The following is a 25,253-nucleotide window of genomic DNA, read 5'->3' as shown; positions in this document are numbered from 1 at the left end:
AAAATAGATGCTTCATATTAGTTGAATTTTTAAAGTTGTAAAAATAGCCGAGTTAGAGTTGCTCAGGGGTTGAGCATCAACCCATGAATCAGGAGGTCATTATTTGATTCCAGGTCAGGGCACATGCCTGGGTTGTGAGCCTGATCCTCCAGTAGGGGGTATGCAGGAGGCAGCTGCTCAATGATTCTCATCATTGTTGATTCTCTCTCTTTTCCTCTCCCTTCTTCTCTGAAATCAATAAAAATATATTTTTTAAAATTATAAAAATAAAATAAAAGTTTCTTTCTAGGAAAAAGAAAAATTGAATCAATGATATTCCTTAAGGAGGCAAGAAGAAACATATAAGAACCTCTGGTAAATTACTCTTTATGGCTTGAAATATGGTCTAAAAGAAACACATAGTTTTAAGGGTCATCTTATAAAGCATAGGGACGTGAATTATGAAAGGTGTTCAGTGAAATGATGACGGTAGCATAGTGCTCTGCACCGTAAATACCCAGTGAGCGCCTATTGGAGAAGTACCAACTTTTAGAAGCATTGTAATCAATGAGTTGATATTGTTTAACTCTAAGGGGTGCCATTTGTGTAGACTACAGGGTCTACACAAATGTGGTCATCCTAGATATTGACCTCATTCATTCAACCAAATGCCATAAGAAATTAAGTTAGTTGTGTAGGTGATGTATTACATGTAACAAGTAATTCTGTCTACTTTCACAGAGAATATGCTGTGTGAGGCAGGAGACATTTTTGCCATCTGGATAAGGTTCAGATAAAATTGAAAAGGGTGCACAGTGAGGCCCCGAGCTGGACCATGCTTGGCTCGTTCGCAGACATTGTCATTTAGGTCTGGCTTCTGGTAATTAGGCACTCCTAGCTGGGCCCTGCTGTCTGCAAGCCTTTGAGACAAATTGCAAAATCTGTACAACCATCTGAGAGATGGGAGAAGTAGACCTGATGACACTACAAGGAGATATTGGTAGTTCTCAAAAAAGTTTGAAAGGGAATCCTTAGAGAAGCAATCCTCAAAACTGAATTTCCAGGTTCTTTTTCTGCAGTTGAAGGGTGAGTTCAAGTTATAGAATCAGGATCTGAGAAGATCCCAACAGGCTGGAATGACAGGCTTAATCTAATGGGATGAAATACAAATGTCAGTTTGTATTTGGATTTGAAAATTCTAACTATGCTTAAAAGGACTGGGCACAGATATTAAAAGAACATAGGAGTTAAAATTGACGCATGTTGGCAGTTTATTGTTGTCCCCCCAAATCAGAGGCATTGCTGCATGAGCATGTGGAGCATTTAGGACGAGTGAGGTGATGTACCCACTCTGCTGTGGAGCTGTCCCAGCAGGAGCATCCCTGCAGTTCTGGGCTTCAGGCTTTGCAAGGAAAATAGACAAAGGATGGTCACAGGATGTGTGGGGGGAGTGCTCCAAAGCTTGTCACAGATAACAAAGGAGTAGGGGAGGCTTGGCCTGGACACAACTCCAGGAGGATCTGAAAGCTGTCATTAGTATCTGAAAGTTAGCCATGTGCATCAGTGGCTAGCCTTGATTCTTATGAAGAGGAACAAGAAAAACCTGAGGAAGAAAGACACAAGAGGCCACAGATAAGGAAGGTCCTTTTAATCTTAAATGTTTTAAGATGAAATGGACCGGTTCCTGAATTCTAGAAGTGCTGGCGTCAGCTAATAAGGATTTAGATTTTAAAGAGTGAGAGTGGATAACCCATAGACACTTTCCAGCCCCAAGCCTCCACGGTTCCTTTGTCTTCTAGGGCTGACAGTGCATTGCAAGGTCCTAGCACACACGGGGGGGGGGGGGGGGGGGGGGGGGGGTATAGACAGAAACGTGCTTACAGGAATGTTCTAGACAATGATGGGACAGTATTTAGAATTCTTAGACAAGATTTCCGCCAGGACACTCTCACGTTGGTCTTCATTAGTGCTGCAGACTTTTCCCTCTGCGAGGGGCGGGGTGGACGTGGCCACTGTCTTTCAGCAGAGGCTGTGTTACTTCCTTGTTTGTTCTTTCAATAGGAGCCGAGCTTGGGGAGTAAGACCAAGTTCTTGCTCTCTTCAGGGAGTATGTCTGGGAAGTAAGACAGCAAGCACAAATTATACAACTAGCTATACAGTTACGATTATAGTTACAGTTTGAACCCATGCCTTGTAAGAGTGGGTTTTTATGTCATATAGTATTACATTTCCTCACTCAGCTGTGGGGTATACTTTCCTGTTATAGTTCTTTGAAGTCACGTAATCTGTTTGAAACTTCTCTCTCCTGGAGGGGTACTGATGGAAAGTTTTTGGGTATACTTTTAGACACTTTCTCCCCCTTCCTTCCATCCCCCCCCCAAAAAAAAAAAAAAAAAAAAAACAAAAAGAGATTATAAAGCCTTGAGGAGGTTGAGTCATTCTTTTTCACGGACACAGTCTTGTGTGTAGGTACTAATGCAGTGACTACTTTTAGGAGGTGTCTGTTTTCATACTATTCACTTACCATTGTAGGGTTTCTGTAGCCACAGCAGCTCGTTCTCTTGTGGCTATAATCCCTCTAACTAGTGGTAACTACAAGTAGAAACCTGGGTGAGAAGGAATGGATATGAGAAATAAGACTAAACAGACGGGGTTTGCGGATTCCCACACTAATGCTTCTATTTGTTGCTTACACAAGTGACCACCCATTTAGATGCAAGCATGCAAGGAAACAAAAAGGCACGCTTTTAAAAAGCAAATTTCTATCCTCAATTGCCGATTGAAGTTCAGAATTAATGTCCCCCATCTTATTTTCTCCTAGTAAGTATTTTTGCAAACAACAATGGCACTGTTTTATTGTCGTAGCCTTAATAAACTTACAGCTGTAACAGATTCTGTTTTATACCCGTAGCTTGCAGAGGCATTTTAAAAATGTTTATGATCCACCTTATTGTAAATTCTTCTTTCTTGCAGGTAGGAATGAATTGATAGCCAGATACATCAAACTCAGGACAGGGAAGACGAGGACCAGAAAACAGGTAAAATAACCTCCCTGGAAATTGTGCATGTCAGCGAATGGCCCAAGGAGGCATTTTGGCTGCAGTGGCTGTCTGTGCTTTGGCTCCTTGGAGCCCTCATTTTGAGTTCCCTGTAAGGACGTCAGTGATGTTTTAAATTGGTGTTTTAAATTGGCTCAGTTTTCACTGTTCATCATTTCAGTGACCCTTGACTATGTGGTCTTAAGAGCCCTTTTTAAACATATGGGAAAGTTTTACTAAGGACAGTATATAAAACTGCTCCTGCACCGTTATTTTAAAAGTTATATTTCTTTTCCAAACGATGCATCTGCAAACACTACATATTTGCTGCAGGTGCAAATATACTTGCAAGCCATGAAATTTTGAGATTTTTGTGCATTGTGAAATCCTGGAACAACTGCAATATTAGTCATCATTTCAATGAAAAAGTAACACTAGCAGCCGTGAGTATTGGCCTGAATATGATACTGAATGATGTGCGTCCAGGGAACCGTTGCTCCTTAAGCTATGGCTTTTGTGTTAGTAGCTGCTGTGACTGAAATGAAGTTACAACGTAAATATATTTGTGCAGAGCAGTGTCAGGCATTTCCTCTGCCCTTTGTCAAGGCTCTGGCTCTCTTTTTTTTCTGATGTAAAGCAGCCCAAATCTCTGACCCAGTTCAAAACTGGAATGGATGAGAAATTCCTGTTTAACTAAAAACAAAAAGAAAGAAAGGGGGAAGGGCGGAGGAAAGGGGGATCAAACATCTCATGGGTGAGCTGTTAACAGTAAAAAAAAAAAAAAAAAAAAAAAAAAAAATTATTTTTTAATGTTGACCTATGCTGATGGGTCTGTGGATTTTAAAAATTATCATGAAACCAGAAGGCAAGCTCAACTGTGGTCTCATTAAGTCTGAGCAGCAGTTTCCAGTCCTCTGCTCAGTGACGAGTTGTTTTCATGAGTGTTTATGATGGGGGAGAGCTTTTCCCCAGGAATGCTACATGTGCCCCAGCCGGAGCCTGGCTGCTGAGTCAGCACAGAGGGAAGTGGCCTCCTGCCAGTGCTCAGGCGCAGGACATTGTCTGTTCTGTGGATGTTCCCCTGACAGTGTGCAGTGGTCCTCATTAAGTCTGAGAATCACATCAGACCAAAATTCGGTTGGAAACAAGTAAAAGCAGGAGCCGGATGGAGGTGTGAGGAGGATGGGGGAGTTCCTGCTTCTCTGTAATTTTTTTTTTAAGGCAAAAATTGGGGGGGAAAAAAAATGAATAATTTAAACTCAAAGACAAAGTTAAAGATACAAGGATCATGTATTATCATAAATCCTGTGTTTTTGTTTTTTTGGTTTTTTTAGAGTTGCTAGAGTGTTTAAAATAAAGTCATTGTCTCATAGTCTGAGTCGCTGAACTATTACATTGGAGGTTCTAAAATTTTGAAACAAAAACAGACAAGATCTAATTCCCAGCATGTGGAACATGCCGGGTCTGGGCCGTCTGCTGGTCCATGGGCTCTGGTCATGCGCCCAACCCCTTCACTGGGGGACTATTCTAAATTTAACCAAGTCCCAGGGAAAGAGATGCAAATTTGTTTACCCAGTGGAATCATTGTGTCTCAGAAGCCAGGTTTGGCTTGGTTTCCACACCCCAGCATCCTGGGATGTTTTGAGGCAGCAGTTGGTGATACCTCTCCAATGTGAATTTGTTGTTCAGCAAATCCGTGTGGTTTTCAACCCAGATTTTTAACAGGGTGGCTGGCTGGCTGTATTCACACTTTGCGCTTTGTAATAATATGCAAATCCACTTGGCGCCCAGTCAATACCCAAAAGAGTGGAAGGATTAAAGATACTTATAAGGGGGGAAATGCTCTGCTAACTGGGTCTTTCCATTTCACTTTGAGATCTAATTTACATGTCAGTATTATTTTAACATTTGCTACAGAATCCAGAGCTCTTAATGAGATCAGAATACAACCGACAGCTTCAGCTTTTTGATTGTGCAGAATGTGCTAATTAATTTATGGATCGTCTCTTCTAAATTGAGAAAAAAGGGATTTTCCCTCCCTATACTGAGAAGCTATAAATATTTTCATTTACCTCTACCCCCGCCTTATTAATTTTATAACGAAAACAACCCCACTCTCCCCCTCTCATCCCGTGTTCGTGATTGCTCCCGGGTGAGAAAAACACTAGATTAGCCTGAACTTTCCTCCTGAATCAAGTCACTGCAGTGATGACCCAGTCTGAAAAGCTGAGAGCAGCGCTGGGGGCTTGGTGTCTGGCTGGGACTGTGTATTCCTAACTGCAGAGCTTTGTTGCGATGCAAATAACCTCCCCCCCACCCCACCCCACCCCACCCCAAACCCTCCTAAGGAGTAGCAATTTTATATTTGATTTCCTTTTTTTGTTTTGTTTTTTGTTTTGTTTTGTTTTGTTTCCCCTCATAAACCCGAACAATGTAGGTGTCTAGTCATATACAGGTCTTAGCAAGAAAGAAAGTTCGAGAAATTCAAGCCGCCATTAAGGTACGTCTGGCTTGCCCAGTTGTAGGGGGCTTTTCATCTCCATGGTTACAGGCTTTTCCTTTGTTTTCCTCCCTTCCCCTACCCTGCAGGTGTCTAGTCACATTCAGGTTCTTGCCAGAAGGAAATCTCGTGATTTTCATTCCAAGCTAAAGGTATGCGCTTTCCTGCTTTTTGGCTTGTGGTTGCTATGCATCTCACTTCCTGTTTTCCATGGTGACTGGTGAATGCCTGGTGCTGGGATTCTCGTAACCTAGTTTCCTCGCATGTGAGAGCTGTTTACATTTCTTTGTGTCTAATCTCTCTGTTTCTGAACTAGCCTCACATTAAGCCCAGTATGTGTGCGCGTGTGTGTCCCTAATAACAATGCAAATGCAGCAGAGAGCTGGTCTTGATAACTTTTCAGCACAAAAACCTGATTTATTTTTTTTTTTTTTTTAACCTTCAAATATCCACCAAGCAGCCCTGGGCTAGGAGAGAGAAAAAAAATCCAGGGACACAAAGTTGATGTGGAAATTATAAACAAGAATCATTTCCACAGTGGTCATCATGAAATTACTTTTAATAAAACAGTAAAATTATTAAAATAGGAATTAATTTGTACTTTTGATGTATTTTCGAAAATATTCATATTCTAATTTTTTTCATGTGTTCTTCCAACACAGAGATATTTTCTGCCAGATTTCTTCCACAATGCTTAATATTGTTTTCTAAGTTAAAAAAGAAATTTAAGGTGAGACCTTAAAAAAAACAACAACACATGTCTTAAAGATGGGAAAGCTTCTATCAAGTCTATATTTGCAGTTCCATTTATAATTGAGTTTACTGTAAAATGTTTTTACACGTGCCTCAGTTTCTGTCCCTTAAAAATATATTTCATAGCAAAAATGAAGGCATGGACAATGTTTTAAATACACATTCTTCCAAAATTGGCAGTAAAGCATGTGAGACGTTTCCCACCCCACATAATTCCATTTTAGAAATGCAGAGATTATAATTTATATGGAGGAATTTTTATTATAAAAGTGAATTTGTAGCTCATATTGTTGCCTTTCCCACATGCCATTTTTGGTTCTGTCCTGTTTTTCCCCCACACACACATTAAATAAATTCGTGTTTTCATTGTAAACCTAAAGAATAGCGTGTACTTTCACAGCACTGAGTGGTGAACACTGGGACCCTTCCCAAAGTTCTCCAACTTTTTTTATGCAAACAAGTCTGGCTGTGGAATAGCGCTAGTTACCAGGAAGGAGCATTTGGTGTGCCCTCTGCAGTGGGCAGCATGCTGGCTCGCTCGCACGTGTGGCTGATGGTGGCTGGCTTTTAGCTGCACTGGCTGAGCAGTCGGAAGATAACTTCTTAGATCCTGCTTTTTAACCAAAGGTGCATTCCTCTCTATGTGGATGTAACTTCCTCAGTATTTGCTCAAGTTCTGACTTTTTCTAGTTTCTCTGTGCTAACGGATTAATGGTGTTCAAAGAAGTGTACCGACATCAATTTTGTGTTTCCATCTGAGATGTTATAAATTGCTCTATTTCTCTGCTGTCTTTGGGGTTCCTGTGGACTCTCCAGGGCACACAGCCCTAAACTGAAAACCCTATAAGTGATGCATGACGATCTCCTGTTCAAAAGGGGTCCCGTGGGGTGCTGGAAGCACTCCTTCTCTCACTTGGTGATTTAAGAATCTTCTTCAATGGAAACAGTCTTGCCATTGCTTTATACATATCATACACATAAACATACAGTTGTATTTGCGTTTGTTCTTAAAAAATAAAAAGACTTCCCCCACTTACAGCCCTGGCCCACTATCCTGTGGAGCAGACACAAGGAGGAGGCAGACAGAAGCAGTCGAGGAGCACCTAGCTCCAAATTTCAGCTCCAAGAACCACCTCTATTTTCCTGTAGCTTCTTTCCTTTTTCTCTACCTCAGAAAAATGGAGGCCTTTGTTCTTCCCATCAGCTAATACCAATTGTGTGTTCCAGGCATGGTGGGCAGCTAACAGCCAACCCCTTATTCACAGAGCTGGCCATGCAAAGGGGACTGTGAAATTAGGGCACTGTTGGAGAAGTGCTAGCAGGAAGAGCCAAAATAAAATGTGGAGGGAATCCCAGGGACCAGGGACGAGTGGCCTGGAGGACGTACTGCTGTTTGGGAACTGAAAGGCAGGAGGCGGTGAGGCGCAGAGCCTCTCCCACATGTTCTCCTGTTTACCCGTGCTACACAGGAAGTTCCAGCCATTACACAGATTTGAGGAATATTTAGGAGACTAGGGTTCCAGGAGTTTAATTGAGTTGCCAAAAGCCAAGCCTAATAAGTGTCAGAGTTAGGATCTGAACTCAGGTCTTTCTGAATCCTACTTTCAGATAGGGTGTTACCTCTTTCAGATAGGGTGTTACCTCCTGGAGGTGGGAGAATGTTTTCAAATTGAAGGCTGCACATCAGCACACACTATAAATAACCTGTCATCTCTTGGAGCTAGGCAGGCAGCACTTGCTACCAGCCTTTCCTCAGCACCCACATTTTAGAAGACGACTTTTTGAGCTCTTGCTCAAAATATGAACTGAATTTGTGATTAACACTGTGGTGATTGTCAGCAGCAAAGGGTGATGTGATCATAGCTGCAGTACTGCTGGTTCACCACTCTGAGGGCATTAGGACAGTTGAGGAGAATAAGGTTGTCACATGCCTGTAGAGATGTGGCTGCTTTGACCTCCCAGGGGCATTATATATGAAAGATGTCCCCCTTAGCCTCCCCTAGCAGCCATCCCCAGATCATGGGCTCAAGTCTTAGGACCTTGTAGGAGGAGGAGATCTCACCGCTCTGTCTGTACTTGCTTGTTCAGCTGGGAGTCGCATACATTTGTGGGAGGCAAGGATGAGCATCCTTGCTGAGATCATTGTGGGGTCAGGCTTATAGCCACATCTGCTTGGCCTCCCACACTAAGTAATGAGATAAAGTCTCTACTGAAAGTTGAAGTCATCCCCAACAACAACAAGGATAGCTTCTGAGCAGGCACTGAGGTAGCAGGGAGTAACCAGACTTATGAGAGACGCTGTACTTTGCCTGGGAAGTTGTAGCAAGGCTTCCTGGAGATGGTGGCTGGTGTCTGACCACCTCAGGACCTGTCCTTGCAGTTCCTGCCTCAGCCAGGCTGCTCACTATTCTCCACATGCTCAGAAGTCTAAGGGGTTCTGTTCTCTGAGGTGGACCACGGTGTGTGGCCCTGCTGTGGAGGCTGAAGCCAAACTCCTTTTCCCTGTCCTCCTTTGGAGTTTGAATAAGTGGTTGGCTCTCACCTGGGGCCACTGCCAGGTATGGCTTCCCCATGAGCCCGCTTTGCCTTACAGGCTCTCTTCACTTCCTGGGGAAGGGTGTCGTAGAATTTTTTTAAACTGTGGTTTCCCAGACATTTTTAGGCAGCAAAACTCATGTTTCAGGTTAAAATCTTACTTGAAACCTTAAACATATAAAAGAATAAAGGATGTTTTAATTGAAGCTCAGACTCTCTCATCCTCAGCCATGGCTTCTTTGGCTGTTCCATTGAATAAGCTTTGAAAAACCACCGTTCCTTTGGCAGAAAGAAGATAAGATGTCTGCCTCTCAGCTTTCCCTCCTAACCTTAACAGGAAAAGCTCGCATGTCCCATGTAAGTTTTTAGTTCTATAGTCTATTCTGCCATATTCCTCCAAAGAAAACTCTCAAGAAGAGACTGGTCATTCTCATGTCAGTTATGGGTGAGTCATCCTCACTACCCAAGTCTGTTGAGTGAGTTCCAAAGGTCAGCTTAGCAGCAGCTAACAGCACTGCTTCCCAGAGTGCTTGTTTGTGAGCCACATCCCTCTTTTTCTGTGTGGACTTTAATTCTATTTTATTTTTCATAACAAAGTGTGTTATAGTATAAGTTTAAGATTCTGTGTCGAGTCCAACTGTAAAAGCACAAAAGTGACCACTTAATTTAGTCCAGTCAACTTCTCATTGAGTACCTGGTGTGTTCTCGACTCCCTAGGAGAAATCAGGCACAGAGAATTACAAGCAAAGTCTCTGTCCTTGAGGAACACTAAACTTTTATGTTATTTTTGGCTACATTTGGGGAGAAGACAAGATTCCCAGTAGATTGTCCTGGGAATAGGTGGGCTCTACAGGAAACATTTAAGAGAGTCGTGCAAAGATTGCATAGTGAGTGGGTGTTTAATCCTGAGGGTTGGGGATTAAAGAAAGCCTATGGAAGAGATACCCTTAGAACTGAGCAAAGAGGAAGGCAGAACTTCCACTGACCTATGGGGATGTTTGGGTAACCATGAGGAACACCATCTGGTTGGAAGCAATGGATGGGAAATGCCACCCGAGGAGCCTAACATTCCTGGGATCACCCCATGGAAAGTGAGGTACATCTGTGAGCCATGGGAAGCAGATAGGGTAGATGTTGATATTTACTAATTTAGAGGTTGCTGTAAAGTCTGAGAGAGAGAGATGCATGGACCAAGGCCACCACACACATACCCTTGGGGCCTAAAGCACTCATTGGTCCTTATCATCACCCTTGGCTGGCTCCCCATTCCAGTCCACTTGGACTGCTGTGTACACTTTCTTCCTCACTGTTTGTAGAGTAAATTCTGTTTAAAAGTTCTATCCTTATTGCCGAAACCAGTTTGGCTCAGTGGATAGAGCGTCAGCCTGCGGACTGAAGGGTCCCAGGTTTGATTCCGGTCAAGAGCTTGTACCTTGGTTGCGGGCACATCCCCAGTAGGGGGTGTGCAAGAGGCAGCTGACCGATGATTCTCTCTCATCGATGTTCCTAACTCTCTATCCCTCTCTCTTCCTCTCTGTAAGAAATCAATAAAATATATTTATAAATAAATAAATAAATAAATAAAAGTTCTATCCTTATTAAGTTACAAAGGGTACACCACAGCTGTTCAAATGGCAGCATTTGAAACAGGTTATTAAAGATTGGGTTCTCTTAAAATCATGGCAAGTAACTGAAGGTGTGCATCAAAATTAACCATGAAGTTTTTATTGTTGCTAAATTTAAAATGTAACAAATAGTTAAAAAGTGCAGAGAGCTGAAACCAGTTCAGCTCAGTGGATAGAGCGTTGGCCTGTGGACTGAAGGGTCCTGGGTTCGATTCCAGTCAAGGGCATATACCTGGTTGCTGGCACATCCCCAGTAGGGGGCGTGCAGGAGGCAGCTGATCGATGACTCTCTCATTGATGTTTCTAACTCTATCCCTCTCTGTAAAAAATAAATAAAATATATTTTTTAAAATAAATAAATAAATAAATAAATAAAATAAAAAGTGCAGAGAAGGCCATATTAAACATTCATGCTTGTACCATTGGAAATGATCATTTTCATTTTGACACATTTTCAAAAGTTCTTTTTAAGTGAAATCAAATGGCAAAAAAATTGTTCTGATGTTTTCTAATTCCCTTTACCCACCCTCATTTCCCAACAAATCTCAATCTCCCTCCACCCCCATTCCTCCACCAGCCGTGTCTTTTCCTTGTCATTTATTCTCCTGAGAAAAATAAAATCTAATGAAAACGGTCTCTTCTTCTTTGCCCCTGTCTTAAAACGAATCTAGATTGTTACCCACTATCTACTATGAATTTGTGTTGAAGTCATTGGCACCAACATGAGACTTTTCCTCTACAATTTATAGCACCCTAAACCAAGATAGACTTGGCTGACAATTTGAGATCGTCTTGGACACAGACACAACCATAAGGAGCAAGACAGTCCAGGGAATAGTGACGTGGTCAAGGAGTGGTGTGAGGAGATGAAGAGCCAAGAGCAGAGGGACTGGGCAGTAGGGAAAAGGAGCGAAGGGGTCGGCAGAGCGCCACTGAGATTTAAGAGCCAGCTCACATGGATAAGGAAGTGCAAGGCATTTATGACCAGAGTGCCAGAATTTTGGACATTAAACATATACTTTCAGGTTCATTTTAATTTTTTTAAGAAACAAGTCAGAGTGCTAACTGCTGTTCGCAAAAAGAGCTTATCATGAAGGGAGCCATTTCTCAGGGATGGGAGTAGCATATGTTTGGCCCCTGCCCAGACAAAATCCTTTTGACCCACTACTCTTCGGGGACTCGGTGGGTTCTAGGTGACCCACAGCATTGTAGCTGGGCCTGGTTCTAGTTATAAAACAGAAGATGGACCCATGCATCACACTGTGCAAATGGCTTATCGGTCTGTGGAGCATGCATGTAGGAACTCCAAGGATGATGACTGAGAGCTCACTCTTGGACCTTCTGTCACTAGCTGCACCCACAGCAGTGTCACCCATAACAACATTTCATTTATGGCCAGCCTATCCACCTCTCCCCTAGTTTAGGCCTCCTTCAGTTGAGCAGTGAGAGGCAGCAGCCTGTCTAGGAGACTTAACATGGTGTGAGGATAGGCCTGAAGTTTCGAAATTATTCTCTACCTTGAATTATTCCACTCACCATTAATGTATCAAAAGATCATGACCTATGTTTCTAAACTCCAGGGATTTATTATCCCAGCATGTAGAAAGGACACAAAAACATTCTCTGTGCATTAAGCAGTCTTTTCTTTCTTACTCAGGGTCTCTACTTAAGAGTTTGCTGTTCTGAGTCTCTTTATAGAGTTCAACTTTCCTGAGATCGTCCAGGCCCTGCCCAGAGACCTTTCCCCAATTGCCGCAGAAAGGCAGTCTTTATTTGCTGGCTTCAGAGGCTTGTGGGAGCCACTGTGGACATTGTCCACCTTCCTGTAAAGGTGGACCAGGCCATTTCTATTCTGGAGTGTGTTTTGATGAGTACAACTCAGGACAGTAGTAAGAAGATGAGAATTCTTCACTCTGCCCTAACCTTAGCAGAATACATCTGAGGCAGTTGATGTATTCGTGTCAAGCTCGGGATGTGTAGTAAAGAAAAGCCTGTCCTTGCTGGCATTGCATCATCCCAGGGCAGTAAAAAAATGGCCCGAGTTTCTGTGATTGTATCCAGTCGTTGGTGACTAATTTATGAGCTACATGTGCTCCCCGAGGCCATTTTCTTCATTCTCACCCTGGTGGCCTTTGTGATTTGATTTCTGGACAGGCCATTCTTCCCAATCTGCCATTCCTTCCAATAAGCACAGAGCTTAAAGTTCAAAATTGTTGATTTAATTCTCTTGGGGAGTTCAAGAACTTTGCTGAAGCATTGCTGCAGTCCACACTGCTACATCCTGGTTGTACCACCGATTCCATCCAGGGATGGGCTCGTCCACAGGGAAGACAAGCCTTCTGAGCTGCTCTGCTCTGCCAGGAGGTGGCCATTAGCAGCACACAAGGCAAAGGAAGCCTGGAACAGCCCCATTCTTTGTCTCAGCGCCAGCACCAAGATACTTGGCCTTGTCACAGGATTTGGGAAACGATACATTGCCTTTCCTGGCATCTCCCAATCTTCTGGGAGTTCTTTTGCATTCATGACATGTCCCCTGTCTCCTCAACAATATTTTCATTATCTTGTTTTTAACTTAACCTAGTTAAAACAAAGATTGGAGACAGTTAATTTCTCATGCTTGGGTGTGATGGAATTAGACCCTCCCAAAAGCAGTGTGGTGATGCAGAACTTAGCATAAAAGAGGACTGAACACATTTTTCTTTCCAGGTTAACTGAGCCAGATCTGGATTTTCTTTTTAAGGATGACAGAAACAGCCTCATTCTACATTTCTGACCCTTCCAAGAGAAATCCATTGTTAATTGGCCTCCAATGTAGACAGTGTCCTAGAATAGCAGTGAGCCCCAAGATTATGTTATCAGGGCCAGGACTCGTAAGCATTGCATGTATGAATCAGGATCAAGCCTGGATGGCTGATCATGTGGGCTCCATAGATTCCAAGTTTACCGAGTGGCAAGGCTGTTGGCACTGTGCAGAGTGTTTGATGCAGTTCTCAGAGCAGTCCTGGCAGTGAGTGTTGTTGCCCTCACCTTAGAAAGGGGGAAGTAGAGGCTCTGAATGGCAATGACTTGCCCAGGGTCACAAGTCTGAATCTGATTCCAAGGCTGTCTGGCACCAGAGACCAAGTTTTTTGATTGATGTCACGGTGCCTCCCAGAGAGTGCTGGTCACGGGTGAGGGTCCCTTCCCTTGTCTTGAGATGCTTTTGCACTGGTTCCTCTTAACTGAGCCCTTTTTTTCATTGTGTCTGGATGTTTGAATTAAACAGCAAAGGTGAGTGGTGGGAGTTGGTACTCAGTCTGGAGCTAACCTTGAGCCCCTGCCTGCCTGGGTTCCTCTGGCTTTTCAGAGAAGATTTACCCCCGGCCTGTTGCTGTCACCTCTGAAAAGAAAGAGAGCTAATGTCAGAAGGGTACCTTCTCTCTAACACACAGACCTGGCATTCGCTGATCTAAATTCCAGGCTTCCTGGGGGAGAAGCATCAGGCATACCTACAAATCACCTGGATCCTCATCTACACTCCATAATGATGCTAAGCCTCACATCAGAATGAAAGGAAACACTATTGACAATTATAAACTACTAAATATAGCTCAGTACATTTAAAAATGAACAATAGTAAAAGCCTTGACACATTTTTCTTTGATGTGAATGGAGTCTTTGGCATTTGGAAGCACAATAAGATGAATTAATTGTTCCTCATTACATGGCAAGTCAGGAGGGGTGTGAATGTGCCTTCTCTCCTCGGCATTGGCTGTTGCCTGACCGAAATAGCCCCTTTTGTATTTGCTCCTGCTTCCTCTAATAATAAGCAAATTGGAGATCATGGCTGGGAGAATTCAAGTGCCCTTCATCCTTTCTCCAGAACTCTCAGAGAGAGTTTTGTGATGTTTATCTGTTCAGGGACTACTGCTAATAATTGCAGAAGTCATGCGAATTCACAGAGTGCAAGATTGGAAACAGCATCTGCAAAATTACTTTTAGGGAAGTATTCTGTGTTTTATCTTTTTCTGCAAAAGTGATTTTGCAAGCAAATTGCTGTCTTTTCTCTCTTGCACTATATTTTTATATTGCTGGAAAAATATATTTAGAGGAAAACATTTAATAGCTATCAAGAGTTTTTGAATCCATGGTCTTCTTTTTTTTTAACTTTATGCATTTTTCCTGTTATAATGGTAGACTTCCATGTGAATAAATTAGATTGGAGTCTTTAAATTCTGAAATTATGAGCCCTAAATAAAGTGTTTGGAATATATTGGCCTAATAGGCTGTTCATTAAAATTCCGTATATGACAGCTATAAAATGGTACATGCAAGCCTGTGACCTTTGTACATTATCTTTGTTTGTTTATGGTTAATGCCTAAGAATTATGAGATAATCGATTCCCCAGAATAATAAGCAAAGGAGAAAGGAACTGATTAAAAGGAAACTGATAGAAACTATCCAGAAACCAATTCATAAAATATCCTTGATTTTTAGGAGCACATCACTCCAGATATGTGCATCTGTGATGCAGCTGCCTTCCCATCATGTATATTACATGTAGACATTTTCGTGCTTTCAACCATTAGAAGGAGGCAGTCCTTGTTCTGCTTCATGAAATATGAAAGTCTGTTTACTTAGTAACAATAACGATGTGAAAAGCTTGGGCTGAGGAGTTTCTGAGTGGCACATCATGCCGGACCCCATGTGGTTGGCGTAGTGAGGCCATTGATACCTTGGGGTGCCAGAAGTTGGACAGGGAGGAGAGTTGAGTGCATCCTGAGACATGCACCCCAAGTTAGAATGCTTCGTCTGCCCTCATTCTCAGGTCAGATAGGACATCCGATCCTAGCAACCCATCAACAGTCTTAGACCCATGTTGCCTGCTTCATAAATATTTTCCACAGTCCAGGTCATGGGCTTAACTGAGGGTTCATTCAGTTGGAAAGGAAGAGTTACCTTTTCTTATTCCCCCAATGCTCAGCTTTCTGTGGCCCCATTCTTTGTCATCTTAGGGATATATGGGCTTACAATCAGTAATAAGGAGTCAGTATGAAGTTGATCAAGCTTTTTCCTAGGACACATTTGTCTTGTTCATGCATGCTCATATGCACATCCACACTCAGAATGTTTCCTGTAACCTCAGACATCATAGGAGGTAACTCAGTATTGACCTAAAACTGTATCCATTTTTCAAGATACAACAGTGTGTTCATCCTTTGTAAATCTCATCCACACCTCAGACATGTTGGTATGAAAACATTTTAGAATAAAATTAATATGATGTACAAAGATAGCATATATTTTTTAATTTACTGAAGCTCCAGTATTTGAGTAGATTAGTGACACACCCTTCCCCCTATAATCTAGGGAGATGAGTAGTAAGGATAGAGTAGAATGTTTAAAAGTCCAGGATATTAGACTAGAGTGACACAGAGAAGCAATTTGCTCAGGCCTGACACAGTTATCATTTCTTCAAAGCCAGGCCTGTATCTCTAGGCCGAAAATGACAATTTACAAATCCCTCCATGGAAATCTCCTCACTTGGCATCCTTCCTCCCATTTCAGGATAAGTGCTTCTGCAGCCAGGCTCTCAGTTCTGATTTTCCCTGGCGGTGCTTATTGTCTGCAGGGTTACTTTATATTTTAAACAACAACAAAAAAATTAATTCTTTTAATTTTTAAATGTATATCATCTATAAAGGAGAGATGTTATGAAATTAAATGAGTAATCGGAGCGTTCCCACTACAAAAGGTAGGAAATCACTGGTATAGACATTTTAGTCCATTTGCAGAAAATTGCCTATTCTCGAGTAGGTAGGTCAAGTGCAGAAAGAACCTCTACTTGAGATACAATTTCCTCTCCACACTTGGCTTTCTATTAGGATAGGCGGCCAAGCACTGCCCAAATTTTAACATTCGGCTGTCTTTTCACTAGCCGTTTTTTGGTTATATGCATTAAGGTATGTTTGCTTAGGACGGAATTCACACCCACAGCTTCAATTTTAGAACCAGAAGGACTTGAGAGAATAATGTTTAAATCTTTATTTTGTAGAAAAGGGGAAAGTGTTAAGCGACTTGCCCAAGGTAATGCACCCCATTAACATCAGGCAGAGGCAGATAGAGAGCCAGGTCTCCCGACTCCTCAGCCAGGATGCCTTTTCCTGGCACAGAGCAACTTGGTGTGATGGAAGCATTTGAATTTGCTCACCTGTTTTGGAACTTTTGTTTCACTCAGGTACCTCATGGCATGCTGGGTAATAAGACAGTCACACTTTATTTACCAAAAGAAAAAGATCAATTTCTGGAGCTGTGTGACAAACAGCAAAGCTGGTGACATTTCTCCTTTCCTTGTTGACTGATTTTCTTATACAAGAAACATCAAACTTTCCTCATGAACATTTTGAGGAACTTTTTAATCAGCCTAGAAAACTCCACTAAGAATAAGAGTAGGCAATGGAGATGTAGAGAGCTCACTTCCACTTGGACCTAGGCTTTCAGTGGGTGAGTCACTCTACCCAAGTGTGCACAAATGCTCTCTGTGTCGAGGTGAGCAGAACAGCCCTTGTCATCAGTATTACATAAACACAGAACTCTCAGGTCTGAGAGAGCCCCATGATGTACTTTTGGAATAGACCCAAGCCCACAGCTCTTTTGTAGTTTTTCCTAAATTTGCGTCAGCTAGACAGACAGGAAGTCTGGGCTGCCATTTTCCCAGAAACCCTAGCCTGAGCCCCAAGGAAGCTAGCTGTAAGGCTTGTTCCCTATTGGGGAAGGCACCTGTGGTCATACCTGTGCCATTACTTCAGTTTCAGAAATCACCTTGTGGGCATTTATAACCTCTCATTAGGGATAAGTGGCATGGGGACTGAAGTCCAAATTGTCCCAAAGAGAAAACAATGAGTTTGTATTCTTGACAAAGAAGAGAGTAAGCATGACTAAATCCATGTTTCCTGTTTGTTACCCATGGACCACCCTCTGAGAGGGTAATGGGGCAGGTAGCAGGTGAGACCGCCCTGGGACCAGCTAAGAGTAGATTGCCTGGGGCTGAGATCAGTGTGTGTGTGAGGCTCAGTTTGGCTTTGGGGTATTTGTACACACAGCCAGTCAGTTTATCATAAAATTCCATAGACTTCAAGATGTATCTTTTTTCAGACATTTTAGGATCTGAAACATTTTGGATCTAGTTTAAAAAGTTACCAGAGGAATAACTTTAGGTTAGGGCACTCAGCAGATAAATAAATGTAGCTACAATCTGAAGAAGAATGACACCTGACCATTGACTAGGTGGCAAAAGCCTCACTCTAGTCACCGCGGTCCTTCCATTGGGGACCAGTAACCCTGCAAGCTTGCAGGGCCCTCACGGTATTATTCAGCTGCAGCACACCACCATACAGATGCTCATAATGGCTTAGTGCATCCCCAAAGAGCTGTCCCATGAGCTTCATTATTTTTTCAGTTAAAAGCCAAAGAAATAGATAAAATATTTATAAAAATATATGCAATATAGGCTCTTTTTCAAGGGTCAATATAAACTTTGAGAACTCATATTCCAGGCTGTTATGGGGCAAAGTTGTGTCTATCCGACTTGGGGAGCACCTGATTGGTCTTTCTTAGAAGCCCCTAGAGAAATTATCTTATAGGCTTTTATTTATTTATTTTTTTTTAACTTATCTTGGCCTTGCCTTTGGCACCTCCGCATGTTTATTCACCACCTTTGGGTAAATCTGTGAACAGTGCAGCCACCTCTCTGCTGGTACTCTGTCTTACCCGAAGCTTGCCTTGGCCTTCATTCACTGTCTAAACTATGAATGGCAGCCGCAGAGGGCGATCTCTTTATTTTGATGTCTCCATTTTGTTCCCACTTTCATAGATTCTGGGGCCAGGTAGATTTATAGACTTCCTGGACCTTGACATGTGTACTCAGTATGAAGCCCTGCCTGCACCCCTAGGGCTTGTCCCCCACCAGGCCTGTGGCCATTTCTCCCATCTGTGCTGGGGGAGCCACAGAACCAGCTCGGAGGAATGGGGAGGGAGGTACTTTTTCATTGTTGTAGTTGTTGCTAATTTACCTTTTACATAGATCATACATTCTTCCTAATATGTGGAGAGAAAAACACACACAAAAAAAACCATCCCACATTCCTACCCATCTTATTATACCCCAGGTTTATGTGTTTATATACACTTAAATTTTTAACTGAAGAAGAAAAATAACCCTGCCTTTGTCCGCATTCTTTTTAACAACTTGTTTATTGTTGTATCCAGGTGACAAGCATGGTAAGTATTTTCACCAGTTGAGTATTCTGTATTTTAGCTGTGCTTGGCAGACTTTTTGGCTAGCTTTGTGTTATCAGCCTTGGCTTAACTAGAAAAGACCCATTTAGGAAAAGGAGAAAGTACTTACCTGATAGCATCCCCCATGTCCTTGGCTACAGAGGGAACCCATGTAGCCTTCTACTCACGGTGGGATACCTGCGAGAGCATGTGCCCCGCCAGCATGCTGCTTGGCCCATCAGTCACCACCCTGCCCACCCCACCTGCCCCACTGCTTCTGAGCCTCCCTGACCAGGCGTCTGCCAGGGCTTCCAGGCCTCGCATGACTCCCAACAGCTCCTGGCACTGTGGCCCATTGATAGCCCATACAGTCAGGGCCTCCTGACGCTTTGGATGGTCCTACCCCAGATGTACCCTCCTCCCCTATCTATATGCTTAAGAGGAGGGCTCTTTTTCCCTTGGGTGTATTAAGTAATTGGAGAAGTCTCGCTTTGGAAGCTGGAAAAATAAATACATTGTTCATTCTTCTCAGAGGCTTCCCATTCTGTTGAAAAAACAGATTAACAAAAAAAAAACAAAAAAAAATTATTTTTTAAACCTTGCCACTGGGTGTTCTTAGTAAATGCTCTGAGTAGCAGTAGGCTCCGTGTGTTTTAGCCTTCTGGCTGTGTTTATTTATCCGTGCATGTTTGCTTTTCCGGCCTCTTTTGTGGCTCTGTATTTTAGTCCATGTGCTCGTGGCTGTGCCTGTGTGAGCTGCCTGGTAGCCATGCGTTATGTATTAAGTCTGTGTGTCACTGTCACCTTCAAGGATCAGACTGCCAAGGATAAGGCCCTTCAGCACATGGCTGCCATGTCCTCAGCCCAGATCGTCTCAGCCACTGCCATTCACAACAAGCTGGGGCTGCCTGGGATTCCACGTCCGACCTTCCCAGGGGCACCGGGGGTGAGTCACCGCTGCATCCAGAAGCGATGGCCCTGGAGGCATGGGGTCACCATGGATCAACATGAAACTGACCACCTGGCACTTATTATGAGTCGGTCAAATGTTAGAGAACCCCCTTGTGGTAAAATGATGATGGGTGCAAAAAGGCAAAATCAATAAAGAAAGGGAGGGAGAGAGAGAGGGGGGAGTGGAGGGAGCTTTAGTCCCTGAAGACATAGAATCAAATATCACTTTTCTGGTGCCCTCCTGGGCTGTGATCTGCCTGTTTTTTTTCTAGTCCTTGGTCTCTGTTCCTATGTCCTCAGGGTCAGTTTATGATAGCTAGCCCCTAACGGAACAAAGAATCCTGTTAACATTTTCATTTTGCACCTACCAAGGGCTGAGACACTAAACGTTATGGTCCCATTTAATGTTCATTATAATCCTTAATGCCTCTTACTGTTACTGCCATTTTACAGATGAGAAAACTGAGGTTACTTGGAAACAAAACAAGAGTTTGGGAACATGATCATAATCACATGGGTAATGGTGTTAGGACTCAAACCCAGGGTTCTGTGATTTCTTTTACATAGTGCTGCCTCCAGCAGGAGTCAGCAGGTACCGAAGGCCCCAGGAAAACTCACAGCAAAGGAGGTGTCTGCGCTGCTGTTCGGAGTTCCTAGCTGGCCTCTTGTTTGGAGTTTTGTCCTCTTCCTGGCTGGGCCTTCGGTGCTATGAGCCCAGGCAGCAGCACGTTACACAGGGAGCATTCAGAATGGAAAGGGAAGTAAAGGGCAGGTAGGCGCAGGGATGAAAATATTTGTGAAGGCTCTGCACCCAGATCGCTGCCAGGTGTTGCTGCCTGTTCCTGCCAGTGTAGATTATCTGGAAGAGGAGCTAGAGGAAGCCTTGGGTTGCTAGGCCGAGGACATAGGCGGTGGTTTTCTGCCCGGCAGTGAACACACCTGCATTTAGGGAGGGTCACTGCGCCTGGCGGATGACCTGAACCCGCCATCTTTAGCAGGGGGTGCAGTGCACGTGCATCCTGAACTGTGTTTTGAAGTGAACTCATAATCCTGAAGCCTCTTTACATTTTGCCTTTCAGTTCTGGCCGGGAATGATACAAACAGGGCAGCCAGGATCCTCACAAGAGTAAGTCTGAGGAGGGGCCGGCATTGACTACAAGGGCCTGGGCACCACCCACCCTGGGGCCAAACTACCTGGGAGCTGGGAGGGGCGGGGAAAGGAGATTTAACCTGGGATCACCGACATCATCCCTCATTGTTACCTGCTGAAGCCAATAGGAAAGAGACTGCTCAGGTCCTGGAGACATGGAAATACCTTGCTTCCACCTTAAGTTTAGTGGTCATGTAGCTCGAAACAGGAAGAAGATTCCGATCCTTTCCTGGCTCTGAAGGGCAAAGTGTAGGGTCGTCCTGAGAAAGCACCTGCCTGAGAGCGGGCAGTGTGGTGATTCCATAGCCCATTCTGTCCCGGATTTCCCTGTGGTACAGCGGCTAATGGAAAATCCCAATGATGCTTTGAGGGCCAGGGTAGCAAGCTCAGTAAAGATGAGGGCAGTCTGGGGTAAAAGCAGACTGAACTTGAGCTATTTGGCCTAGAGAAGGTAAGCAGGTGCCTATGATTGGTGACCACGAACCTCGGTCTCAGAGGCAGATGTCTAGTTCCTCCCACTGAACTGGTGTGAAGCTGGTGGCGGGTCCCCAGAAGCCTGTTGGCCCCTCAATCGTCAGGAGTAACCCTCTCAGTTTTAGTGGAGCTCTGCCTGGGCTGTGCCCCACTTGCAGGCAGGGAACCTGACAGTGGGAAAAACCCTAGGCGGGGTCCCTAGCCCTGGGAAGCTGAGGCCAAGACTGAGCTGTAGCCACTGCTACAGACGCCATTTCTGACTCTCTCCATCCTTCCATTCCCAGTGTCAAGCCCTTCGTGCAGCAGGCCTACCCCATCCAGCCAGCGGTCACAGCCCCCATTCCAGGTGAGTCTCTGAGGGGCTCCCTCTCACTTTTTCCACAGCTGCATGTCCTCCCTGACTTGCAGAGCCATGGCTGCCCCTTCTGTGCCTACATGTTTAAGGCCGGGGTTAGCCTGGATCTATGGAGGGTCTCAGGGGTCCTTTCCCAGGTCCCTTATTCCTCTCAGTCACCTCACGAAGAGCTCTTCAGATGCATTGTTTTAAGGAAACAGGAAGTCTCGTCACTTTCACTCAGCACCCTGGTCATCCTTGGAAGGGGAAGTTACTATGGTTCCTTCCCCATCATTAACAGGCTGAATTGGGCAATCCAGGTCCTAAAGGGTTTATTCACCCTTTCCTAGATACGTGGGTTTTAATTCCTAGTACCCTTTCTTCAAAGGAGAGCTGCCAGGGAAGGCCAAACTAGAAACCATGTATCTGTTCCCCGCTACACACGTGTGAATGTGGAATGACACGGTGGAGCCGCTCTCCTTTACAGACCTCAGGCTTATGCCCTCTGCTCCAACACCACGGGGCACTCTGAGGGAATGTTCATACTGCCGGTGATTGCAGGCTTAAGAAAGAGGTGGAGAAACACAAGAAGTATCTTGTGTGCCAGCCTCACAGGAGATCTTTGTGACATTCATTCCCACATTTCAGTCGGTCTCACCCTGGCCCCTAGTTCGGCCCCTTTGTCTAGGAGCAGGTGTCCTCAGCATGAGTTGAAGTTGGCTTTATGGAGAGCCACATGAATTGTTTTATCAGGACACTGCCTCAGGCTCCTTGGCCAGAGTCTCACCCCTACCTCACATGACAGTTGGTGGAACAGGCCTTTTTTCTTGGGTCACCTGTTGATAGGGCCCTGTCCCCATATTTGCCTGCCGCCCAAAGGGAGGTGAATGGTCAGCATTAAAGGTGATGATTGGTCTTTCAGGGTTTGAGCCTGCGTCAGCCCCAGCTCCCTCGGTCCCTGCCTGGCAGGGTCGCTCCATTGGCACAACCAAACTTCGCCTGGTAGAATTCTCCGCTTTCCTCGAACCACAGCGAGACCCAGACTCGGTGAGTGTGCTCAGAGAGGGGTGCCTCAAATCCAGCACTTGCTGTCCAATTCCATTCCCCTTTACCATCCTTTCCCCTGCCCTCATGCCTGACAGATAACCCGAGTGGATGTGGACCTGAAGGAATAGCCAACCAGCTTTTCAGTTAAGTAAAAGGTTCCACATGGACAACTATGTGGAATTTAGAGCTGAATTTAGAGTTGAATTTGTGGATGCTTTGGACCTGACACTTCAGGGAACACTGGTGCTGAAGGGAAGGACCTTAATGGGCTCTTGCATTTGGTAAAATTCAACCTTTATTGAACCTTGCCTCATGACTGGTATTAGGCAAAGCTGCTTATATATACCTGTACAATTACATATTACCCTCATCAAAACCTTATAAGGCTAGGTACTGTCTGAGAGATGACAAAACAGAAGTTAAGTAATTTCCCTGAAGTCACATTGTTAATAGTTGATGGATTAGAGATTCAAACTTATGTTTTTCAAACTCAAGCCTAAACATTTAGCCATGATTCTACACTGCCTTTCCAAAATAGCAGCTCTATTTTCTCACGATAGCAGGTTGTTATCTTCTTAAGGAGAAGTAACAAGATGGTACTTTAGCAATTGGACATAGAATACATTGTAATGTCATAAATACCAGGAAAGTTGGCATCTGGACTTTATTCAATGCTGCCCGCCACCTCCCCTCCCCCCACCCTTCGAGTGCTGCCATCCCATTGTTTCCCTGCCGTCCATCATTTCCCATACATATGTGAGCCCCCTTTCCCCCCCCCCCCCCCCCAATAAGCCCAAGGCCCTTATCTCACTCACTCCCACTCCTTGGCTGTGAGGATGAGCACTGCATCTGCATGTGGGCGAGTCCAAGGCACACACTGGAGAAATCGTGAGTTTGTCTTTGGGAATCTTCACCAACTCCTTCCTGTGTTCCTATTGCACCCACCTGCTGATCTCCAGGGCCACTGAAAGCCATGCCTTCTGTGTGTCTGCCGCCTTGCTGTCGTTCTGTTATCAGGAAAAAGTGTCTCGAGTGGTTTCACCATCTGTTGTGAATAACTCAGATACTGAACCATCACGGGTGACCTCTCCTGGGAGGATTTGCACTTGAGCTTGGTGGAAAGCCTCTGGTGACAGGATAGGGGAGACGCCCTGGGCTAGAGGCTTCCACCGGCCATCACCCCAGCAGAGGCTCGGGAACACCATGCAGCCACTGACATTTCTGTCTATGAGTTGTGAACTCTGGCAGCTGGTAGGAAAATAGAGCCTGCTCCAAAATTAGGGGGAAATGAAGGAGATGTAAGTAGGTCAGTGGGCCTATTAAGGCAGGTATAGGAAAATAAGGTTATTGAAAACAGGGGAGAGAAAGCCAAGTAGGTCATTTTTTTCAGTAGCTGAGTGGTTTTACAGAAAGGGTGATGGCAATGGCCTTTCCCTGATGAATGAAAAGGTTTGGCTTTGTAGCTTCGACTCTAATCCATGACTTTAACTGTCCTAAAACAAACGGAAGGCCAGGTGCCAGTAAACATTCTTGGGCCTCTTGAAAAAGTAATTATATTATAGGGGACCCAAGATGGAGACAGAGAGAAATTGGAATTCAGTCAGCAAATACTTTTTAAACACCACATGCCAGCCCTGTTTTAGGTGTCAGGGATTCAACAGCAAAGGAAACAGTCCTTATTCTAGTGGAGCCTCCCTCCTAAGTAGAGATGACAACAGTAACCACCCCAACAAGTGCACACATGCGTATACACACACACACACACACACACACACACACACACAGAATGGGAGGTGATGCTAAGTGCTTATGTGGAATGGCGATCCTGCACAGGTGAAAATCATGTGCTCTTTAGAATAAAAAAGTATAATTTCAGAAAATGTCATATGTTGATATTTTTGGCTTGTTATATTATGATTTTCAGTTATGTCTATCAGATAATGCCAACCAAAACTGCACCATTATTCTGAAATTATTTTCCTAAATTGTAACATCAATCTCACTTGTTAATGTTGCTTCTAACATTCCTGTGTTACGAACCCTGATTTTACAGTGATATATAAATGAGTTTAACGTATATAAGTGAATTCATGCCAAGTTTCGATTAGTACATGTATTTGATTTTAGTGGAGATGTGAAGGTCCAGAGAGTTCTTATGCTAGAGGAAGCAGGGAACCCTTAGAGAAAAAGGTGATTAAGGAATTGAAATGGGGGAGAATTAACAAAATTATTTACAGCACTTTGATGATGCCTCAAGTGCCAGTTTGTTAGATTATATAATATGTACTTTATTTTGCACACATGAGGTGCTGATACAGTGAACATGTGATGGCACTTCAGGACCAACGTCACACTGAAAAATTTGTAGCATGTGAATGGTTCCAACTATAGGAAAATTTAAAGTCACCTAAAATAATTCATCTGGGACATTTAAATGAATGTGGATGTACTCTACTTAACACTTTAACATCAAATATTAAGTATTTAATTTTATAAGGAAGCCAACAAGGTGACAAATAATTAAAGTTCCCCAAACAGATTTAACTCTGTGTTTGGAGATCTTTGTCTCCATGTAGGCCTGCACACATTTCTCCCTACTTCTCCATAATG

At 43.8% G+C, this 25,253-nt stretch overlaps 1 protein-coding gene across 11 annotated transcripts in view; it reads left to right on the top strand.

The window, feature by feature from the left end:
- The window catches only part of TEAD1 (TEA domain transcription factor 1), a 255,016-nt gene that overhangs the window by 180,375 nt on the left and 49,388 nt on the right, over positions 1 to 25,253 (top strand). For 4 of the 11 annotated variants that reach the window (XM_045578071.1, XM_036426503.2, XM_036426504.2 and 1 more), the window contains 8 exons: positions 2,953 to 3,017; positions 5,455 to 5,517; positions 5,607 to 5,669; positions 18,679 to 18,690; positions 19,499 to 19,633; positions 20,718 to 20,764; positions 21,547 to 21,608; positions 22,519 to 22,643. In XM_045578071.1, coding sequence (XP_045434027.1) covers positions 2,953 to 3,017; positions 5,455 to 5,517; positions 5,607 to 5,669; positions 18,679 to 18,690; positions 19,499 to 19,633; positions 20,718 to 20,764; positions 21,547 to 21,608; positions 22,519 to 22,643 — 572 coding nt within the window. The remainder of the gene's footprint in view (positions 1 to 2,952; positions 3,018 to 5,454; positions 5,518 to 5,606; positions 5,670 to 18,678; positions 18,691 to 19,498; positions 19,634 to 20,717; positions 20,765 to 21,546; positions 21,609 to 22,518; positions 22,644 to 25,253) is intronic. The other 7 variants (XM_045578073.1, XM_045578072.1, XM_045578070.1 and 4 more) reach the window with 7 other exon arrangements.

The sequence above is a fragment of the Pipistrellus kuhlii genome, unplaced genomic scaffold (genome assembly GCF_014108245.1).
Source record: "Pipistrellus kuhlii isolate mPipKuh1 unplaced genomic scaffold, mPipKuh1.p scaffold_m20_p_9, whole genome shotgun sequence".
Taxonomy (NCBI): domain Eukaryota; kingdom Metazoa; phylum Chordata; class Mammalia; order Chiroptera; family Vespertilionidae; genus Pipistrellus; species Pipistrellus kuhlii.
The sequence above is the reverse complement of the archived record's forward strand: the minus strand, read 5'-3'. Positions and strand labels throughout refer to the sequence as shown.